The 22,788-nt window shown below is 40.8% G+C and overlaps 1 protein-coding gene across 4 annotated transcripts; it reads left to right on the top strand.

The window, feature by feature from the left end:
* The first annotated feature begins 1,414 nt into the window (after positions 1 to 1,414).
* LHX8 (LIM homeobox 8) lies at positions 1,415 to 21,556 on the top strand. Of its 4 annotated transcripts, none has more exons than XM_074962260.1 (8): positions 1,415 to 1,847; positions 3,509 to 3,670; positions 9,144 to 9,265; positions 11,160 to 11,380; positions 11,878 to 11,981; positions 15,540 to 15,598; positions 17,661 to 17,756; positions 18,650 to 18,786. In XM_074962260.1, exons 1-7 carry the CDS (start codon positions 1,767 to 1,769, stop codon positions 17,737 to 17,739), a joined length of 828 nt encoding a protein of 275 aa, XP_074818361.1. In that variant the 5' UTR covers positions 1,415 to 1,766; the 3' UTR covers positions 17,740 to 17,756; positions 18,650 to 18,786. The 4 variants fall into 4 exon arrangements, with proteins under 4 accessions (XP_074818361.1, XP_074818360.1, XP_074818359.1 ...); XM_074962259.1 differs by lacking the exon at positions 15,540 to 15,598 and adding an exon at positions 21,200 to 21,556 and having other exon boundaries at positions 1,419 to 1,847; positions 18,650 to 18,833; XM_074962258.1 differs by lacking the exon at positions 15,540 to 15,598 and adding an exon at positions 21,009 to 21,554 and having other exon boundaries at positions 1,423 to 1,847; positions 18,650 to 18,833.
* Positions 21,557 to 22,788: the final 1,232 nt, after the last annotated feature.

Genomic DNA, 22,788 nt, shown 5'->3' with positions numbered 1-22,788 from the left:
AGGAAGATTCTCTGGACAAGGCATTAGGCGGAATGTTTAAAAATACAGCCCTAAATGCTGTTTGAAACCCTAGCCCCAGTCCTCCAGCTCTCTGAGTTCAGCCATTTCGGGTGGCAAGGCTTTCTATCATACTAACTGTCATAAACCTAGTCATAATAATAAAAAAAAAATACCGTCTGCTTGCTGTCTTTTCGAGTTTACCGTGCCAATAGCTGACACTGATATTAGGATTAGGTTGAAAGCTAAACTCTTTCTATCTAGGGTCCGATCGGGTTTAGGGTCGATTTTTGTCTAAGGAGAAATCTCCTAGGGCCCGATCTATGCAAACATCTTTGCAAGTGATTGAGTAGCTGTAGCCAGTGACTTTCTGAACTCAATGGAAACTATCCACCGGTGTGAAAGTTATTCAGGTATTTAAGATTTCGCAACATCGGTCTGTAATCTGGATAACATTTTCAGAAGGCTGGAGGTGTGCATTAAGCAACAATGTTTATCTCCTCGCAGGATCTCTTGAAAATAAGAAGACTCACCCTTATCGTCAGAGAAACTTGCATTGTTTCCAAATGTATAAACAGTTAAATCAACCGCTTGCAGTCTGTTTTACATAGCGTTGGCAAAAATGCCTTGCATCTATACATTTACCTTTAGACAGCTCCAAAACAAAACAAAACCGGGAGAGAGGAATGGGAAAATAAACACAACTTTAATTAAAACCACATGGATATGATTTAGTTAAATACCTACACAGAAGCAGACACAGCGTATTTACCGCCTCACCTGCAAGTTGCAGAAGTTGTTGCTTGATTCTAGGGAAAGGGTTCAGAACGCACCGGTACCCTTGTGTTTGGTGGAGCTCTATGGGGAATGTCACAATCGTAAAAAAACGCACAAATAACCGGCACCGAATCATTTACCGATCAGAATCGCCTCTAGTTTTCCAGAAACTCTCTAGGCAGTGGACAGCCAACTCACACCAGGCTCTGCCCAGGTCACGATCAAAGATACGGACGCTAATTAGCAACACATTTTATTCTTGTAGGCTTGATTTCAAAACTACAGCAATGCCATAAGCTTTAGGCTGCTCAGATGTTCCCTTTTTTAATCTTAATGAGAAAGCTTTTACCGATAGGAACTTGGCGATATGGGTAAGAACAGAGCGTAGTTAGGTGGTTTTAGACTCTGCTGCGTTTCTGTGGGCGAAACAAACATATTCGGGCTTCGGATTTCAGTAGAATAGATGAAACCTACAGTTCACACATCCTCTTGCTTTCCCTGATATTTGGCGTCTTTGTTAGTACAGAAAGAGGTGTAACCTGAATCTTTGTTTAGGGTTGGAGGAGAAGCTGTGGCAAACGATGAAGACGGAGCTTTAAAAAAAAAAAAAAAGCACCTTTTTTTTTTTTTTAAAGAGCAAAAATCTGGAGCAAGTTTGCTTGTAACGATAAAGATCTTAACATGTACAGAAGGCGGGTTTTACACAAGGAGGTGAGGCTAGAAAGCCAGCAAAAGGCTGCAAGGTTTTTTGTTTTTTTTTTTTTCTTTGCGAGGTTCCACCCACTTGAAAACAAAACTTTTTTTTCTGAAGGGCCTCACATCAGTGAAGTTGGGAACTGGATCCTAAGACAAGCCTTGCAAGTAGTAGTAACATACGGGCCTTGGAGTTGTGCTTTTTTTTCCGCCCTTCAAAGGTGCTTTTGTGTTTTCTCTGTCGGTGGAAGCGCTGCCCTTTCTGGAGTTGGTATGTGATAAGAGGTCCTAGCAGTGCCATGTATTGGAAGAGCGATCCGATGTTTGTGTGTAAACTAGAAGACAAGGACATTCCTGCGCTTGGTATTTCCACTGAGAAGGTGAGCTGATCCTAGGCAAAACCCAGAAGCGCTGCCGGGAAGGCGAGTGGTCGGTTTCTCAGAGATGCAGGCTAATGTTACCAACCTTCGGGCTCCATAATTTTTCGAGTTTCTTTAGACGTGGCAGTGGATTATAATTTGCGAAGCACGTCTAGAGGAAGAGGCCGGGGGGGGGGGGCGGAATTGTTTAGCTTTTTAGACCCATTAGGGCCTTTAAATTAGTCTGGATAAATGAACATTCAAATCAGCACGATAGTTTGAACATTAAACCTGTAAACTGATGCTAGTACTCCACATTTAAGTCATCAACGCTGTAAAAGCTGGTGATCTTAAATAGACCTTAGTTTGGCAAATGTGTACCCACAAAACAGAGACCGAGCTTTTAATATGGGAGAGGGAGAAGTGGGCTCTGACCATTAACTTGTTTAGGAATATTTAAAGTATTCAGGAGCTCGCGGTTATTATGACCAGAGCGAAACTTCCATGTTTAGTTCAAAGTTTAAAAAAAATCCGGAATGATACTGTGAAGATAGTAATTCTGATTGGAAACTTATCTCGCGTAGTGAATGTTCAAGGCTTCGGGATTTTTAAGCTATATTAGATCCGCTGATCTGTAGATTTGTACTAAATGTATATACGAAGATTTAACCTTTACATTTTTTCATTTTAAGGAACCAAAAAGTGGCTGTCCTTCCCCCCGTAGCTGTAGGGTGATTTCAGTAAGCTTGGGAAACTAGGAAGTAACTGTGGGGTGTGTGTATCAAAACAAACACACACACACACTTTCCGAAACGCAACGTGTCCGTAGAGCTGGGAGGATTTGTGTAATAGCGCTCCCGACTGTATTGCTTTAAAAAACGTTGACCCGCGATTGAACAAAGGTGCGATTTTTTTAATGGCACCACATTAAATTCAGCTGGATATTTTCCATTATTGGATCGGCTTTCTGCGCCGGTTAAAAATAATCCTTTAGGAGCTCAACTGTTGTCTCTTATTGAGCTCTTAAGTGGCAATTTACACCTTAAAGAAACGAGTGTAAGTCACTGGCGGCTCTAATTGCGGCAAGTTTCCCGAAGAGCCGCTAGCTCCCTTGACTCCGAAGCCTTTTCATTCAAAGCGTCCCCGGAACAAACGCCAGGCTGCTGAAACCCCGCTGTAATTAGCTTTCAAGTGTCCCATTAACGCGCTCTCCCTTCGGGGTTCTCCAGCGCGGGGGCCGCTCTGCACGGCCCAGCCTTGCCCTTTTAATTGCCGTTATTAAAGAACTAACACCCCCCCCCCCAGCCCGGCTGGAGGAGGGGGAAGGATATTAGCCTTCTGCCCCCACCACGGGGGTCAGGCGCGCTCCTAGGGCACCGCGGGCGCACTCGCTGCCACTGCCCCCCCATAGGAGCCCGCGGGCGTCGCCTCCGGCTCCAGGTGGCCTCCTCCGCCCGGGGAGGAGCTGGGGGTGGGGGGCTGCGGCGCGCTCAGCTCTCCCGTTTCCCCCTGCAGCTCCCGGGGCTCATGGCCGAGGAGTGCGGGAGAGCGGCGGCCCCGGCGGGGGGAAGGCGGCGGAAAGGCGCCGGGGAAGGGGAGCTGGTAAGTGCCCGCGCGGCGGGGGCGCAGAGGGCGGCGCGGGGCGGTCCGAGCGCGCTAACAGGCCCCCCGCTCTCCCCCAGGTGAGCCCTGAGGCAGCAGGGGACGAGGACTCCTGCTCTTCCTCTGCCCCGCTGTCCCCCTCCTCCTCGCCCCGGTCCATGGCCTCGGCCTCCGGCTGCGCCCCCAGCAAGTGCCTGTGCAGCAGCTGCGGCCTGGAGATCGTGGACAAGTACCTGCTCAAGGTGAGTGCGCGCCGGGCCGGGCCGGGCCCAGCCAGCCTGGCCGCGCCGCGACCCGGGGAGCTGGAGCTCCGCGGTTCCCAGGCAGCGCCGGCCCCCCCGAGCTAGGCTGGAGTCCGAGGGCGCCCCTGGCTTCAGCGGAGAGCCCGCCCCTCTTGAACCCTGCCCGGCTCCAGCTCGTTAGCACCAGCTGCCTTGGCTGCAGTGCCCCTCCGGGCAGGGATCGCCTCCCCAGCCGGGTTAAATGCGGGGTGACCGGCTGGCCCCCCGCGCGCCCGGTTCACCCCAGTCCTCTCCCAGGCTTGCGTTAGGCTGGAGGCGAATGTGGCCCCCCGCTACTCCCTGGCGTACACAGCGCCGGGGGGACCAATGTGAGAGCCACACAGATTGTGGCCGAAACATCCTGATTAGTTTCATCCGAGTATCTGGCTCTTGGTGCAAACTGGTGTGTGGGGTCCCTCGTAAGCAACGGGCTGCTCGCGCTTCAGGCTCGGCAGCTGGGCAGGGGAGGCTGGTAATGTGGCGAGCGCTCAGTGAATAATTTCGCTTCCTTTTTTTTTTTTTTTTTTTTTTTTTGAAACCGCCTCTCTCTCTTTTTACAATGGTTCTTGGGGGTTTGCTTCTTTCCCTCCCTCCCTTGTCCCCGATCTATGATGCAAACCTTTACAGATCCTTAGCGGCAAGAATACAACGCCTTTTCCATTTGAAATCCTATCAGGAATTTGACTCGGGAGACTATCGACTTTTTTGCATTTAGTAAAATAACTTCAAACAATTCACCATTTGTATCTTATGATCAGCAAAACCTAAAACGCGGAGTTTCTTTGCCCTTCTGTCTTCACCTTGAACTGTTCCATTCTGGAAAAGATAAGTTTTACTAGCGATCTATTGTTAAATTTGAAAACTGTAAAATAGTGTCCTCTCTTTGGTTTTGCTACCACCATGTTAAAACCCAGTATGTTCATTTTTCATGGTTTCATGTATTGGCCATTTCAAATTGCATCCGTCTAAAACTTTGCAAAATAATACCCAGGTCCCGTGAAATGCTGGCCCCACTGAAGTTAATGGCAAAACTCCCATTGATATCATTGAGTTACCCCTGGTGTCTTACAAAAAATACATGTTAACGTTTTGTGATATGAAGTATTTTAAATTAATTGAATGGGCAACTCCCATTGTTTCAGAACTAGATCTGAAATTGCATAAAAACAAATTACATCAAAAGCACATGGCTGCTAATATGGGAACCTCTGTGAGCAGTTTGGTTGGTTAATAACATCATCTTAATAAAATGATTAAATATGTAACTACCTGTATTGTGAAAGTACCCTGAAAAAATCATCATACACTTTGATTTCAGTCTGACCAATCAGTAACTGTTAGAAAGGGAGTTGTTATATTTTGTATTTAAGTGTTGAGAATTTACAGTATCTAGTACAGAACAATCTCTCCATAAGCCACACTATTTATATATGAGTTTTACTGGTTTCACTTCAACCACAAATACCGGGGTGCTTAATTCACAGTCTTGTTCCTTGTTATTAGTGCTGCTGGGTTATGCAAAGTACAGTAATCCCTCATTTAGTATCTGTGGAGCTGCCCTACTAAGTGCACTTTGTAAGTGATGAATGACATGTGAATAATGTGGTACAAATCACCAACCACTAACCTGAGTTTAAATATGATTTGTTCAATAGAGAACCAATGGTCTGAACTCCATGGAGTTTAACATGCATATTCACAAAGTAAAATACCACACTACCCACAATTTAGGCCTTGTCTAGAACAGACAAAAGGCTGTTTAGCAAAAATATTTCAAGTAATTTTATAAATGTGGGAGCACTGGGTGTAAACAGAATTTAAAGTCTTAAAAATGTGTTCGCTGCTGACAGTTGGCCCTGAAGTTGGAATGGATTTGATCAGGGAGCTGCACAGATATGGAAGTTCTGTACAGTCTGTCTGCATTATGAATGACTTAATTCGGCCTAATGAAATTTGCCTCGTCCTTGACACACATTCTAGACAATTGTTCCTCGTCCATTCCCCCCAAAAAACTGGCAGCCTGGTGTTTTATTTTCTGATATTTGTCCCTGATCCTGCAGACATGTATGTTCTTAACATTACATGTGAGAGCAGTCTCATTGCGGCCAATGGGACTACTGCTATGTGTAAAATTAAGCACATGAGTAAGTGTTTACAGGAAGTGGGGGGGCTTTAGCTGAAAGGCAAATTGTTGATGCTACTTTGAGAGAATTCTAGCATTTTGGGAATTCCAGGAATATGTTGCCTCAGGAAACACTTTCTTTAAAAATAAGTTGGTAAGCTGCTCAGGCCATGGGCAGTTTCTTTTTCCTGTCCTCTATCATGCCAGTTACATTGTCAGCAGCTAATAATAAGCTATTTTGTGCACTTTGGCATTCTGAAAGTAAAGTTGCTCTTCAGAACTGTTCTTGAGCTATAGAAATAAGTTAAACCTCTTGGTATGGTTTAGTAGCTTCTGCAGTGGGAGAAGGAGCTACATTGCACTGGAGCAGTATTACCAATCTCAAGTGTTCAAAAATCATGAGTCAGATCTTAAAAGATCAAGAGACTGGTTACAAAACCACAAGACTTTTAAAAATAAAACTTGTTAGAGCCTTTAGGATACACTTGGGTCTGGGTTAGAGGCTTTTGGGTGCACTCGGGTCAGGCTTTCCAGCTTTTTTCCAGAACCACGAGGTTAGACAATTTACCTATCATTTTTAAAAAAAGTCACTTCATCACTTGACTCCATAAGCTCCATAAATAAACAACCACTTACCCAACGCTCTCAAAACGTTGTCAGAACAGGTAGCACTGCTTGAGGCATTTTAAATTTCTTCTCTCTCTCTACACTTTCTGTTCGCCCTTTCAATTCAAACGTTGTCTTGAGGGTTGGAGGGGTAAGGGTAGAGGATGTATATTATATATTTATGCTGCTTTATTATTCATTGATGGGTTTAGATAGAGGGAAAAGTACCTGGAAAAGAATGTCACTTCATCTTTCCTTCTAGGAAATCCCTCTCTCCTTTTGTGAACCGTTCTTGGTAATAATGCTCTTAAGTGGCTAAAGTATGGTGGGATTGGGATTAGAACCCAGCTTTACCAACTCTGACTCCCAGTGATGCTCTGCATAAGTCACTTAACCACTCTGAGCATCAGTTTTCCTCTGTCTAAAAACTGCAGAATTTGCAATTTAGGTAGAAGCTGAATATAGTTGCAAGTATGAATAGTCTGTACCACTTACATGAGAGAGGGTTTTAAATAGATATACGTATCCAGTGTTCCATGCTACTCAGATGTCTGACTCTTTCTATTCCTATTTACACTAGGAAACTGACACATTGCTGACAGTAGTTGTTACCAATGGGTCTCCTAAATCACTGTTCAGTATATGGTTAAATAGGAATGTAGATGGGACAACACTATATTGAGGACAATTAAAGTGTGGTTTGTCCTTTCTACAGGATAGTGCTAGCAGCATTAGGAACCCTATGATAAATAGGCTCTGGGCTGTTGCCAGAATTTTAAGCATCATGTTGTTTAAATTTGTTCTGAGCAGTTTCATGTGACGTGGGGCTTAACGCTAGCAGCTCATCTACACCAGGGTTTACTAACACTAGTAAAGCCAAAACCATTGTTAGCAATAGTGGAAAATGGTCTGTACTAAGAAAATTTTCTAAGTATTTCCCTAGAGCCATTGAGACTTCGTTCAGCCCAGATGCTTTTGTTCCACCTCCAATAGCAGTATAACCATTTTCAGCCTGGCTTGGGAGGATCAATTGCTGACTGCCATTTTCAACAGGGTACTTTCTTACCATGGAAAAGGATATTGAGAGGTGTAGATCAGCATTAAATTGTGATGTACTGATAAATCTGTCAATTTGTTTTGTCTGTGTTTCAATAAAGACTGCTGCCAATATGATTATATATTGAGAGAGAATGCTGGACAATTTGCAAACAACTTTATATTTTAGTATAACAGGCTGAAGTTTTTCTCCTCAAAACATCCTTCATATGCATACATGTATTTTGTAGGTTATTGTGATAAGTCAACTACGACTCTTAGGGCAGCATTCTGATCTTTGACTAAAGACACAACGCTGCTTATATCAGATCTGCTACTCTACTGCACGCAGCAAACAGATTTTGAAGATCTCATTGTTTGAGGTATCTGAGATTAGAATCTGGCTCTGAGAATGCACATTTCTGAACTAGTTTGTTGCTTGGTTGCCACTTTCATTAAAATGTTGTATTATCCACAATGTTACTTACTTTTTATCATAACTGGGAGTCCTTAACATTTAATTTGGTCAGAAACCAACACTGATTTATTGTCTTTGCAAATATTAAATGAGACCAATGTAGAAAATCTGTTCTGCACTTGATCAAATGCACAATAAATACAAAATGCACAATACTAACATTATAGACAAACAGCTTATATTGCCAAAAGACTAAATAGACTATTGATAATAAAAATGTATAGAGCTTTTCAGAATTGTTGACAACCTACTCTTCACTTTCTGTGATTAAGGGTATGTCTACACAACAAGTGCAGCAGCGGCACTGTAGTGTACACACTTGCTACAGCGACAAAAGGGGTTATTCGATCACTGTAGAATTCCATCAACCCAGCTGCATCTGTGGGGCGGGGAGAAGTAAGATGAACTTAACCACATCACACAGCACATGAAATTTTTTACCTAAGGTAGACCTAAGTGTTAGGTGTAGACCAGACCTAAGTCAAACTGCATTATAGATTTTATATTTTAAACTATAGAAACAATGGTTGATATATCCCCTAGATCATCTGGAAATAAGTCCTAAACTGCTTTGAAAATCTTAGCCCATAAACTTAATTACAAGAATGCAGACTCAGTTGGTAAAACAAAGGGGTTGAGATGTAATTCGTGGCTTGTTTTATTTGACACACGTTCTCTGAACTTAAATCTCAAAGCACTTTATATATCAATTGAATTTAGTGCTTTCTGTTAGTCAGATCTTTTTGCAGATAGGGGAAAAGAAAGAGGCACAGAGGTTAGATAACTTTTCAAAGTCACTTGAGGCCAAATTCTGTTTTATTACTCAGCTGGTGTGAGAGCAGAACTAGGCATAAGAAGTCTGTGTTGGTGCCAGGAACAGAACCCAGATCCCCTACTTCCCATTATCATGCTTTAAACACAAAACCACAGAAGCTTGTACTGAGGATCTCTATTAACTTCAAGCATAGGTCTTAATTGACATAGATGAAATGTGGAACATTATTTTATAGAATCCTAATGTGTTGCTTTAAAAAATAAATAAAGCCTTTGATTAGGTATGGTGTATATGCTGATAGTCTGTGGTACATATGGCAAAAGTATGGACTTTTGCCTCCCTATTTACATAAATCAAAAACACTCCTTCACAGTTGTGCTACCAGATTAGTATGTCGTCTTCTTTCTCCCTTTCATAGGTAAATGATCTCTGCTGGCATGTACGCTGTCTCTCGTGCAGTGTTTGCAGAACCTCTCTAGGAAGGCATACCAGCTGCTACATCAAAGATAAAGATATTTTCTGCAAACTTGATTATTTCAGGTACATCATATGACTCTTAAAAATGGAGCTCATTTTTCTGAGGTGACAAGTGAATATGACACCCGGACGTTCACTTAGGCTGGTATTTAAATTGTCTTTCACCTTCACTATTTTCAGCAGTCATTATGCTCCAGAGTCTCAATTGCCTTAAGAAGGGATTGCGGAAACCTTAAGCAGTTTGTGCCATGTTGTATATAATAACTACAGCATTTATGGAAAAGATCCCTCACTGTTGAGGCCCGTGAGGCAACTAAACCATCCACAATAGAAGTCAAGGCCCTTACAATAATACAGACCCTAAAGTCATCAGATTAATACTTTCTTTTAATAGTGCTGGTTCAAGACTACAAAGTAGAGCTGTGATGTTCTTGTGTTACAAGGACTTATATCCACTTTTCTATGGTGTCCTAAGAGTGAAATGTTGGCTTATTTTTCAGAATCTTCATTTCAGTACTCAGTGCTACCTATTTTAGATCAAAAAAAAATTTCATAGAGAGGGTGGGGTCAGGGCAAAGTTAAATACTGAAAGAGTGTATTTGAAACTTAAGCAGTGTGAGAATACCATGGTCACAATTTACTCTTTTGGTTTGGACATACTGTATAGTATGAAGCATTTTCCAACATCCCTCTATACCCTTAGGACACCATAGAAAAGTGTTAATTTTTTTAAATAATATTTTGCTGTTTTGTATTTCCATGCAACCTGTAAGCAGCATGTTCCCATAATTATAATGTGTTGATGTATGAGCAGTTAGTTTCAGAGGTGTGTACACAGTGCAAGATTAGGGTATGATTCTGTGAGATGTGGGTTATGGTAACTTGTACTGGCTTCAAAGGGAATTGAGGGGAATTTGCACTTGACAAAATCAGGAGTGAAGTCCTGGCATCTTTTCGAAGTCAATGGGAGCTTTGCCATTGACTTCAGTGGAGCTAAGATTTCACCCGAAATCCAAAGCAGGTAGGAAATATTCAACTGTGAAATAAACTGATCAGCTGATGACTGCTCTAATACCAAAAGAGAATAATTTAAACTAAATAGTAATTTAAAATATATTGATGGGTGCTCAGCCCTTTTGAAAAACTAGGCTAGTTGTTTAGGTTTCTTATAGCCTAAGTTTAAGCATCCATTTTTGAAGATATTGGTGTCACATGTACTCCTAAAGAATAAATATCCATGTTTATTATAGATATATTCTAGTCACTATTTTCCTCTTGAAAATAGATTCTGATGGGAAAATATTTATCTCCATATTCTAGATAAAGTTGGATATTTGAAGTTCTTCTAAAAATTATAGCAAAACTAGATGCTGTACTTCCCCCCCCCGCCCCATGTTACTTCCTGGAATCTAATCTCTTTCCCTCTAGAAGCTTTCTAGATATATTTTCTCTGTTTTAACTTTCAGTTAGCAGCTGAACTATGTAGTTACATACAATAGAATTAAGACCCAAATTATTTGGGCTATGGACTATGTTTGGATAACTATGTGGACTATGTTTGGATAACTGGGAGGTCATAGAACACGAGATAAATAGGATAGGGAGACAGTTGACAATGGATTAAAAGGGGTATTTAGACAGCGGCAGATAAGTGAATATTTGATTCCACTTCAGTGATTAAATGAATATTTTGCCTTCAGACTTAAGGAAAGAATTAAACTTGTAATTGGGCTTTAGCCCTGTTTTTAAAACAACCAGATGCAAACTTTTAAAATTTTCCCCAGAAAAACAATGTAAATTCTACTGTCATCTAATCACTAAACAGAGTCAGTGCACTTATATGAATCCCGTGGACTGTTTCCCCATCAAAATTGTCACTAATTTTCCTAGGGTGACGGTCATATTTTAGATGATTATTTCTGTGACTTAGCCTTTTGTTTTCCCTTCTTTGCTGTAGGCGGTATGGAACCCGTTGTTCTCGTTGTGGTAGGCACATCCATTCTACTGACTGGGTCCGAAGGGCTAAGGGAAATGTGTATCACCTAGCATGTTTTGCCTGCTTCTCCTGCAAAAGACAGCTTTCCACTGGAGAGGAGTTTGCTTTGGTTGAAGAGAAAGTCCTTTGTAGAGTACATTATGATTGTATGTTGGACAATCTAAAAAGAGAAGTTGAAAATGGTAATATGCTGCTTTTATTAAATTCCTAGTTTGACTGTCATTTAGCCTTAACTAAATTTGCTGCTATTTCACCTTCCTTTATAAGAAAAGCAGTTCTCTAGCTTTATTTTAGTTGAAATACATGCACCTTTATGCTTAATAATGTTCAAACTACCCAATATATTTAACTCTTTTATTCTAATATGTTCAACTCACTTTCTATAGTTCTAAAAAAAGCAAAGTAAAATATGTCTAGCTTATCCACTTGGTCTGTGACATTGTTGATGTAATGCTGGACCAAATCCTGCTCTCTTATGTCCGTGAAATCTGGATGTCAATGGAACTACTCCAAATTAATACCAAAGTAACTTTGAACAAAACAGGGCCCATTGTACAATTCCATAATAACCAGCTAACAAACATTAGAAATCTTTTCCAGAGTAGTGTGACTTATGACTAATATCATTCTGAATCATCAATATACAGTTTTTTTTGGTTTTGTTTTCCCCCCACATCAGGGAATGGGATTAGTGTGGAAGGAGCATTACTAACAGAACAAGATGTTAGTCATCCAAAACCAGCAAAAAGAGCTCGGACCAGCTTCACAGCGGATCAACTCCAGGTAGAGGCAGCATTGTGAGCACTGAAAATGGACACAGTTCAGAAATGCATAAAGATTTTATGCAATGAATGACTGACTGAAAATTAATATAAGTATAATTACATATGAGCAAACTATTCTCTCTGTTCTAAACTATTTAACAAATTATCAAGACATGGCATGTTTCTGGAATACTTTGTTCGCTTTAGCAGTTTAATATGAAATAGTTCCTCTTCTAGCTTTGTTTCCCTCAGGGCAGCTAGTAATTGTGCAAAGTGGAAACCAAAATGTTGATCTAGTATGACTGCTTGATGAAATCCATTTAATCAGATGCTTACATCACTATGCATAATTGCAATAAAGAAAAAATATCTTCAGAATTATGTATTATGAAAAATATACAAAGGAAATGTACTTCTCAGGACACTAGTGTGTTGGAGTTTTAGATGTCATTATACCACCACAATCTGCCTTTTAATGACCATCAAGATTGTGTCCTCCGAATTGGAAAGTATTATGTTCACATCAGCATAAACAGGAACTCTCAGGTTGGCTCCAATCAAATTAACCCTTCCTTATTTTATATGGCGAAGGGGGTGCAATAATTGAACTACTTTCTGCTGGTTTGTCCTTCGTGGAGGAAGGACCAATCTCTCTCTGGTATGTTTAAGTATACTGAAGATTGTAAATATATGTGACCTACAAAATGAGTATTAATGACTGTCGAGTGAATATTCCTTGCTTTTTCTCCCCACCTCCTTAATAAGTGACTTTTTTCCAAAACGTTCAGATCTTGACTCTACCTATTAAAGCATATTCTCCTCTATATTTCAGAGTGGAATGTTGGCTTATTTTTCAGAATCTTCATTTCAGTACTCAGTGCTACCTATTTTAGATAAAAAAAAATTTTCATAGAGAGGGTGGGGTCAGGGCAAAGTTAAATACTGAAAGAGTGTATTTGAAACTTAAGCAGTGTGAGAATACCATGGTCACAATTTACTCTTTTGGTTTGGACATACTGTATAGTATGAAGCATTTTCCAACATCCCTCTATACCAGCTCAGTCAGTGGATATACTTCTTATGATGAACAGATGGGAGACTGTGCGTGTTGTGGGGGGTGATGAATCAAAACTCTTGTGTGGTCAAGTCTGCTCTAAAGTGGGCTGGCTGGCTGAATCTCCTCTGTCACTAGGGCTTCCTCCAGCATCGTGACTGCCTTGATTATGGCCCACTAAGATTTACAGCTTTGGACCAGGTCTCTGATGTGAAGTTGTTCACTGGTCACTATCCCCCATGAAAAGAAATAGCTTTTCAGTCATAGAATAGTTCAGATCATTTGATCTTTGAGGAAAAACCTGATTTAGCCTTCTCAAGATAAAATCTATGACCAGTGTCAACCCCATCATTACAGGGGTAACAGCAGGAATAGATTCCAGCTCCTACAGGCTACAATGGTGGCATCCCTTTGTGTCTCATTTCATATTTGTGCACATTCCCATTGGGCACATGGTGTAACACACTCTTTCTGTTTTTCATTCTGGGTCAGCACTGAACATTTAGGGCCTTGTCTTCTGTGGCGAATACCAGAATCGCCAAGACAAAATGGTACTCCTTACTGTGGCTCTCTGGAAGGAGAGATACTCTGTCATCCCTGACCTGAATGATAGGTTGCTGCAGATAGAATCAGAAGCATATATGCACCTGGTAGATAGTAGGATGCAGTCTTTTCTGGGAACTCTGGGTGACAAATTGAAGCAAATGATTGAGAATCTTTTTCAGCTCAGTAGTTCGTGTCTATCTTAGGTCAGGCCTGATACTCAGGTCAGCCAGATATTTCTTTTGCAGACTCAGTTTCTGAAACCGACGATATGATTCAGTTCCTTAACAGGTGCTTCACAGTTCTAACCTAGTGTGTTCTTATTGGTGGTATGGACTCCTTAAAGAAGCAGCCTGATATAGCATGCTTGGCAAGCTTTTTACATGTAGCCACTCTTAAATTTGACTTCTCTGCTGCCTTGATCTGAGCTCTGTCTGGCCAGCCTATCCTCCTTCCCTGGCAGTTGTAAAAAGGGAGTATTCAGTAGGAATTGCCCCTAGAACAGCCCAAGAGAGTGGTAGTAACGGACATGAAGCACTTAAGCCAAGGCGTAGTAATGTGGCTGTTGGCTCTTGGTGGAGACTTGTTTCTCAGTCCACTGTCAAAAACCCACTTTGCCATTTCTGCCACAAGTTGAAGGAGTAGGGAGTGATAATCCAAACAGAAGTGCAATATGTAGATTGTATATATCAGCAATGTTAGGGAGGAGGACACAGAAGTATCTTGTACTCTTGTTCTAGGCAAGAAGAAATTTCCCTTCTCTTGCTGCTATTCACATTGCTGAGATGCTGAAATCCAAAGCAACTGGCTGAGCTGGAGCCAGAGCCCACCAAGAGAATAGGAATTGCGCTAATCAGCGCACCTTCTGAATTGCTGCAAATGAAACCTTTAAGCCCCTTTTCAGGTTAAATGATTGGTATCCTAGTTCCTCAGGATGATTGAGAGGAATGTTCTTCAGGTTTCAGGGCCCATTAGATTTAGGATTGAATGACTTTTGCTATCCAAGGCAACCTTAGCTTGCTTTTGCCCTTAACCTCGATGGGCAGAGCCTTTTCGAAGATTGCATTTTCTAAATTTAGCATTGTCCTTGGCTTCTGGAGTTAATGCTTCTTTCTAAATCACCATCTCTTCCTTAGGTACGATCTTTTGATCTGGGCTCAGATTGCTCTATCCCACCAGGCATGTAGCCCTGCTTGGTCTTTCCTCTTGGGTCAGAAAGTTTCTCTCTGGAGCCATGAAAGAACACATGCAGTATTATCTTTATATCAAGCATATGAAGGCTTCCTTCTATCTAAATCTAAAGAAAACTCTAAGTTAGAAAGTCAGATCCTTTGTGAATGCCCCAAGAACAGCTTCACTGTCATCTCTGGTTTTAAAACTACATTGAAGCAGCATATGGTGGCAGGTATAGATAGCTTTGTCTCCTATTCAGAATAATTTGACAGGCGCTCTTATGGAGACTGGGGGTGTGGGGAATGTTTCTCTTCCAGAAATATGTAAAGCAACTACCTGGGTGTGTGTGGCATACCTTTTTATATCACTAGAGAGACCTGATGTGGGAAGCCTCTAGAAACGCATTTTTGGAAGTCTAGGCTTATAGATGTTGTAATCCATCCATCTGTTCTTCTTTGGTACCCACCACATGTCTGTTTTGGAATTGGAAGGTGCTTTTCAAGTTCACGCTCAATAGGTGGAAAATTGAGAGGTAGTATTCTCGATCAGCCTAGGTATCCCACCCTGCCATCTCTCGTGTTGGTGAAGATGGGACTAATTTCTCCCTTAAACTTGTTATGGAATTTTAATATGAACAGAATGGAATTTTTAATGCTCAGGAAGTCTGAAGAGGTTCATCCAGCTAACTGCCTTCATAGGAGGAATAATTTAGTAATTGACTCTTACGTAGTGCTCTGTATTCAAAGCACTTTACAAACTTTGACTTCACAAGAGCTTTACTTTTTTCCTGTTTCCATCTGCTGGTAGGAGGACTTATACCCACAATATGGGCTGGCATATTGGGACATGGAGAACCCAATTAACAAGTAAGAAACTATCTCTTTTTTCATATAAAACTCTGAGTGACAGAATGGGTTTCTATTTAAGACAAACTAGAAAATAGCTGCTGATGTAAAATATTAGCTCTGTAAATGAGCTAAGTCAAATTATGGAATAGATTCAGGTTTATAGCTTCAGTTTATGAAATCTTAGAGGGATGGGTAAATTGACTAAGAATGATTTTGCCCATTGGATATTACCACATCTATCTCCACAACCAATTCAAAAGATAATATGTATAAATCAAAGTACTTTATCGATAGTCTCTTAGGCTCTTATTCTCTGGATTCTATTGTTCATACTCAAAGCAAACTCACTAGCAAATCTAAATGCTGGTGTGTGGGTCAAATGGAGTGGATAATTATCTGTACCTAAAGTGTTGGACTGGAGAATATAGTCAAGGTGGCATTCATGAGGGCTATATGATGTAGTAAAGAGGTGATTCTGTTTCTAAGGCTGTCCTAAATCTTGATAAACCACTTCTGCTTTGGATTCACCTTTACAAGATGTCAACGAGCTTCTTACGTGAACTGGAGAGCTAAGAAGAGAACCCTCTAGTTTAGACTGCATCTAACCTACAAATGTTCCCTTACACATATGAAACAAAAGTGTCATCTAGCAGTACCACACCGATTTACAAACTGTCGTCCATGGAGAGCTAGATGGTAACAGGCTGACTCTTCTCATTGTTTCCAACTAAGAGAAACAACACCTGGAAAGGGGATGTTAAATTAATATCCAAATGGGGGAGTGTGATTAACTTGCCTCAAAAAAGACAAAACACTTGTGGGCCTCTTTTGTTCCACGCTTCTCAATGGAAGCAACTGCTGCAGTTGCCACTGGAATTTTATGGTACTATCGATAGGGTAGGAGTTGGTCCATGAAATTGGAAACGAGAGAGGAAGTGGTCCATGAAACGGTTTGGTCCCCGCTATGAAAAAGTTTGCAAATACGTACATGGCAAACACATCATTGGTCCCCACAGTCCAAAAATGAGCAAATTTAAATTTTCCTTTATGCCGCTACAGAATCACCAGCAAAGGGCCATGCAGTTTCACTTTGTGAGAATTTTCCTAATCTAACACCTTTATAATTGGAGTCCTTTCATATGAAAGGACTCCAAAGTGCTTTATAAACTATATAGTTTGTCTCTGAGCATATGAATTATTTGCCAGCTACCAAAATGCAGTCATTCTCTAAGGGTAAAACACAGAAACTGCTCAATGATGCACAGTTTAGGACAGGAAGTGAAAATTTCTTTTCCAGTTGAAGCTGCTGGAGGAATTTAGGCAAAATTAGAATTTAGTCAAGACACAAGTTAAACATATCTGTTTTTGCAAAAGATGCCATTCATTTTTAATGACAAATGCTCAGGTTTTCAAAACATTGCACCATACCACCCTAATCCTATGCTGAGCTATGTCTGGTATTGCTTAGTGAGATTAGCCAGTAGTAGGTCTGTTATATGCAGCCTGTGTGTCATTCAGAGATGGATTAAAGGTAAATGTGGCATGAACTCAGGACTTCAAAATTACATACATATTTCAGGGCAGCTGGAAAAGGATTAAGTGGGGAATCCTCTTTAGAACACAAGACCTAGACTGATCTTTTTGAACCTGTCAACCATGGAAAGTTCATTCTGTGCCCTTACTATGTATTCAATGGTCTGCAGTTTATATGCTTTATCTACCAACAACATTTAAGTTAGTCTGCAGTGAATTTTCTGCCATAATCCCCCTCTAGTGCAGTTGTTCTACCTGCATTTCTTCCCCCCACCCCCGGACTAGTGCAAACCAGAACAAAGAAAAATGCCTCTTCCAATTCTAAGTGTCTGTGGCCATTTTATTACTCAGAGTAAGGGATTATCTCTGAAGATAGTGATTTTAAAAAGATAAACTGGGACAACGTGCTTGGGGGTTAAAGAGCATCGTTCCCTTACATTAATGAAGGGATATGACCACAAATTTGAGAGAAGCCTGTAATAATATCTGATTTGCTAGAGTACTTACAATACTTAATTTTTAAAAAACCAACCTCTTACCTTTTCAGGTTATGCAAGCACAGTTTGCTCAAGACAACAATCCAGATGCACAAACACTCCAAAAACTGGCAGAAAGAACAGGCTTGAGCAGGCGTGTGATACAGGTGACTACTAAAGTTATTTCACTAACACAAAGTCCAAGTTATACAAAATCTGAGTTATTCAAAGTGCAAGTAAGAAAATTGCTAATTCCTTAGTTGGAAAGAGATCTAATCTGCTTGTTCAAACATAACTGCAGATCAAATCTTTTGAGCAAAGATTGTTTAGGACACCCATATCTGTTAGATGCATACAGTACATTTTTCATCACATACTTTAGGTGGGAGATACTTTTTTTTTTAACATAAAACTCATTTAGGTGTATTGTATCTCTTCATTGAATACGTTATGTTGATACAAAATCTGCTAGAGACAAAAATGAAATTTACTGATTTCATTTTTGAGCAAGATTTCATTGCATTTACTCACTGTCCCTCAAAGCTGCTGCAATACATTGCACAAACACTAACTAAGATTTAGAGGTCATCTACTGATCAGCCTAGATATGGCTCCTGAGACAAAACCTATCCTCATGCTATCTAAAATGTAAAGAAGTTCAAATCCAGAACCAAACTTTGTGTCTGGGGGACCCCTTAATTAAACAGTACCACTATGATCCAACCATAGTGTAAGGGCTTTCCTTTCCCTTTTCACTCATCCCTGGCTTAAAAACTTCACAGAATATTTCTATAAGAATGGCTAACTTCTATAATCCCTGGCTAAAGGGTGCAAACTTTTAAAAAATGGAGGCTAGATTACTTTTAAAAAAAAATCCAACCTGGCATACCAAGGATATTTCAACATTCTTGTCGGCAATATAATGGTGATCTAGTCCTAGTTCCATGTGCTCTGTGACACTGAATTTAGCTTCAGCTGAACTATAAACTTGAGGATTTTATTAAATTAAATGTCAAAATTCAATACAATCAAACATGATTTACATTTTCCTCCTTTTCAGGTATGGTTTCAAAACTGTAGAGCACGCCATAAGAAACATGTTAGTCCTAATCATTCATCCACTGCTCCTGTCACAGCAGTTCAGCCCTCTAGGCTGTCTCCACCAATGTTAGAAGAAATGGCATACTCAGCATATGTACCCCAAGATGGGACAATGTTAACTGCTCTACATAGTTACATGGACGGTAGGTACAGTAACTTACTGTAATTCTCTTCAGATCTAAGTACAAAATACCAATACTTTTCTTTAGCTGAAGCAAGAGAATTTATTAGGTAATGTAAATAATAGTATAGTAAAGAAATCTGACTATCACTTTTCATTTCCAGTATTCTCTCTCTAACATCTCTTAACACCTATTACTAGGGCCCTACCAAATTCACAGTCCATTTTGGTCAATTTCACGGTCGGAGGATTTTAAAAATTGTAAATTTAATTATTTCAGATATTTAAATCTAAAATTTCACGGTGTTGTAATTGTAAGGGTCCTGACCCAAAAAGGAGTTGGGGGGATGGGTCACAAGGTTATGCAGGGTAGGGTTTGCGGTACTGCTACCCTTACTGCTGGCTGGGAGCCCAGCTCTGAAGGCAGTGCTGTCACCAGCAGCAGCGCAGAGGTAAGAATGGCATGGTATGGTATTGCCGCCCTTCTGCACTGCTGCCACACAGCTGAGCCCTGAGCCGCCGCTGCTCCCTGGCCACACAGCTCTGAAAGGAGCAGCGCAGAAGTAAGGGTATCATATTGCCACCCCAACTTCTGTGCGGCTGCTGGCGGGGCGCTGCCTTCAGAGCTTGCCCAGTAAACAGCCGCCACTTTCCAGCTGCCCAGCTCTGAAGGCAGTGAAGAAACAAGGGTGGCAATACTGCAACACCCCTAAAATAACCTTATGACCCCTCTGCAACTCTTTTTGGGTCCGGAACCCCAATTTGAGAAACACTGGTCTCCCCTGTGAAATCTGTATAGTATAGGGTAAAAGTACACACAAGACCAGATTTCACAGTTCATGATGCGTTTTTCATGGTGGTGAATTTGGTCGAGCCCTATCTATTACCTACTGCTGTGGCTGCTCCCTTTGTACTAGCATAGCTGAGGATTTGGATATAAAGATCACTGTGTACTTTCCACATAATAATAGTGCTGGTGATGAGAAATTATATTAAACACACTTGATTTGTTGCTGTTCATTCTAAAATGTAATTATTGCTCATTTTTAGTTAATCTTAAATGAAAAAGTGTTTACTCTAAATACTTTATTTTCCAATTCAGGATTTGTAGACATTTTTAGTTTGGGATTTGTATTTGAAGACTTGAAAGGAGTACTAGAGATTAGTGGAACATTTAGCAACTTCATTGCAGACTAAGGCTCTCTCCACATTTGGCATACAGAGAAACCTGGCTACTACAGTGATCTCCAAACCAGGTTACCAAAATCTAGTTCCAATTTGTAATGTAGGCTGGACTTCAGTTGCCACACACAAGTCTACAACACATATTTGAACCATATTTGTAATTGGGTTAGGGAACAATTGTATTGCAACCATCTCAGGAAACATGGTTACATCTGCCATGTAGACAGCATCAGTCTGCTTTATTCCCAAGCTGCAGGATAATATGCATGAATGGAAATGGCACAAATAGCTTGTGACCCAGAATTAAGAAGTTGGAAAAAATTGTAATGCCATTAAAATTGGCTAGATCCTGTAACTGTCCTAAAGCAGTGGTTCTCAACCAGAGATATGTGTACCCCTGGGGGTACTTAAGTCTTCCAGGGGGTACTCAACTCATCTAGATGAGTGGGGCTTTTTTTTTTATTTTTTCAACCTGGGGGTTGCAGCCCACAGGGGGTCATGGGATGGGTTTAGGGGGGTGGCAAGTGCAGGGTCCGCATTAAGGGATGACAAGCAGGGCCCCGCGTAGCTAAGTTACATGCTTCAGCCCCGGGCGGCGGACCTTTGGCTTCAGACAAGGCTCATAAGTGAAAAACAGGTTCAAGTATCACCCAGACTGGAATATAAATATTACATTTCAATTTATGATTTTATGGTAAAAATGAAAGTAAGCAATGTTTCAGTAATAGTGTGCTGTGACACTTCGGTATTTTTATGTCTGATTTTTGTGAGCAAGTAGTTTTTAAGGAAGGTGAAACTTGGGGCATGCAAGACAAATTAGACTCTTGAAAGGGATACAGTAGTCTGGAAAGGTTGAGAACCATTGTGCTAGAGAAGAGCTCTTGCTGAGGTTAGTGGAATTAGTGCAGCTCACTTGTGGCCCGGTCATCATAGTACAGTGGGTTTTTTTTACTAGCTTACAATGTTTTCTACTTTCAATGCAGTTGACCAATAAATCTTTCTATTTTTGTAGCTCATTCACCTACAGCACTTGGACTCCAGCCCTTGCTACCCCATTCAATGACACAACTGCCAATAAGTCACACCTAATTCCTTTCTTTCAGGGATAAAAGCTAGTAAGGATGTACTCTTAAGAGTCATTTATTGTGTATTAAAATATCGTTGGAAAGATATTAATGTTAATTTTTTATTTAACATCCAAAGCATTTTCAAGACCATTTTGCTGCCCAAGTACGGAAGTATAGTTGGCCTGCAAGACACTTTTATGGATTCTGCATAAATAACTATATGTTGTTTACAAGGCTTATTAAACACCTTTTTTGTATTGTCTGGAAGTAGTCCACTCTAGTTATGTATTTGTTAATTTATTCATCATCAAGAGCACTTTGCCTAAAAGAAAGGACTGATAATTGTGCAAAATGTTTACAATTCTTTGTGAAATTGTAGTTTATCATTAGTTTGTATCCGTAAGTTATTGTTATAAAAAGTATTACCTGTATTTGAGTTATATACAGCCTATACTTTAAAGCTTATGTCTGTGAGTTGGCAAAATAAATTTCATTTGCAAATATTTTCAAAATGAGCTGAATAAACCCTCTGTTGCAGCATGCTAAACAAACACGTTATTGTGTTTATGGTTGAACGATGAGTAATTATAAAGGGAAGCACAGTTTTAATCTTCAATTTTCAGACCATGTCCCTTGTACACGTAGGCACATTAGACCTAAATGATGCAGTTAACTCTAGCCTTCCCCCAGGATTAGGCAGCAACGTCAATTAACTTAAAAATTTTTTGATAAGCTTACATTGTTTGAAATATTTCAAACATATTCCACAAAATGAAATTGTAACTAACGCATATTTGCACTGTAGAGCACAATACTGCCCAGTATCTTCTGTGGAGAGGGGGAAAAATACTAGGTAATCCTTTTTGGGTGGGGAACGAAGACCAGTTCAAAACCAACTTCATACCCTGCGTGTGAAGTAAATGAGAAACAGCACAGACACTGTAATCTGGTTTAGCAGGAGGATATTGCTGAAGCAGCTTCTAGTGTTGACTTCAGTGGTCACCATCTCATTGAAGTGAAATGGGGTTAGCTTCAGAAGCTCACACGCAAGTCAAAAGGCTATGCAGAGGGGGAATTCACATTTGCTGCTGCTATTGTTTGGGCAATTGTCTATATGCAAGGCTAGAAAAATGATGGAGTGGATGCTGGCAGTTCCAGCAAGACTTCAAGCTTTGCAGGGCAGCCACTGCCTTCTGCAGGCCTCCCCTTGAACATGCAAATTCTGCACCCTGTTCTGCCACTAGTTTCGGAATGTCTCCAGCTGCCTACCATCTTTTTGTCTGGCAGAATTGCTGAGGAGAACTCTCCTCACAATTCAAGCCCTCACTATGGCCTGGACTGTGAAGTGCTTGCCTCCCTGAGAAGAAGGTCTGGCCTTTGCGGTCACTGGTGTTCAGTTGCCCTTACTGCTGTATTCTCCTCATTCTGGAAAGATCTCCCCCTTGCTGCTTCCTGCTATTGGAAGGGCAGTCATGTGAGAGCTGTGGGCAGAGAAAATTCATGAAACTTCTCTGTGGGAAGAAACAGAAAAACTGAAAAACTCTTCTTAGAGACACTTGTCCGTCCTTCTTTGCCTAGTTTCTCCCTATCCTCCTCTTTCCTGCACCCACCTTAAACCACGACTCACCTACCTTTAAGCCAGTCAAAACAGTGCATTATAGAAAATGTCATGAAGCTGATGCTGTGTAATACAGACGAATCATGACCCATACGTTTATAGTATTC

This window comes from Natator depressus, chromosome 8, assembly GCF_965152275.1.
Source record: "Natator depressus isolate rNatDep1 chromosome 8, rNatDep2.hap1, whole genome shotgun sequence".
In the NCBI taxonomy this organism is placed as follows: Eukaryota; Metazoa; Chordata; order Testudines; family Cheloniidae; genus Natator; species Natator depressus.
Note: the sequence above shows the minus strand (reverse complement) of the source record. Positions and strands in the feature narration are given on the sequence as shown.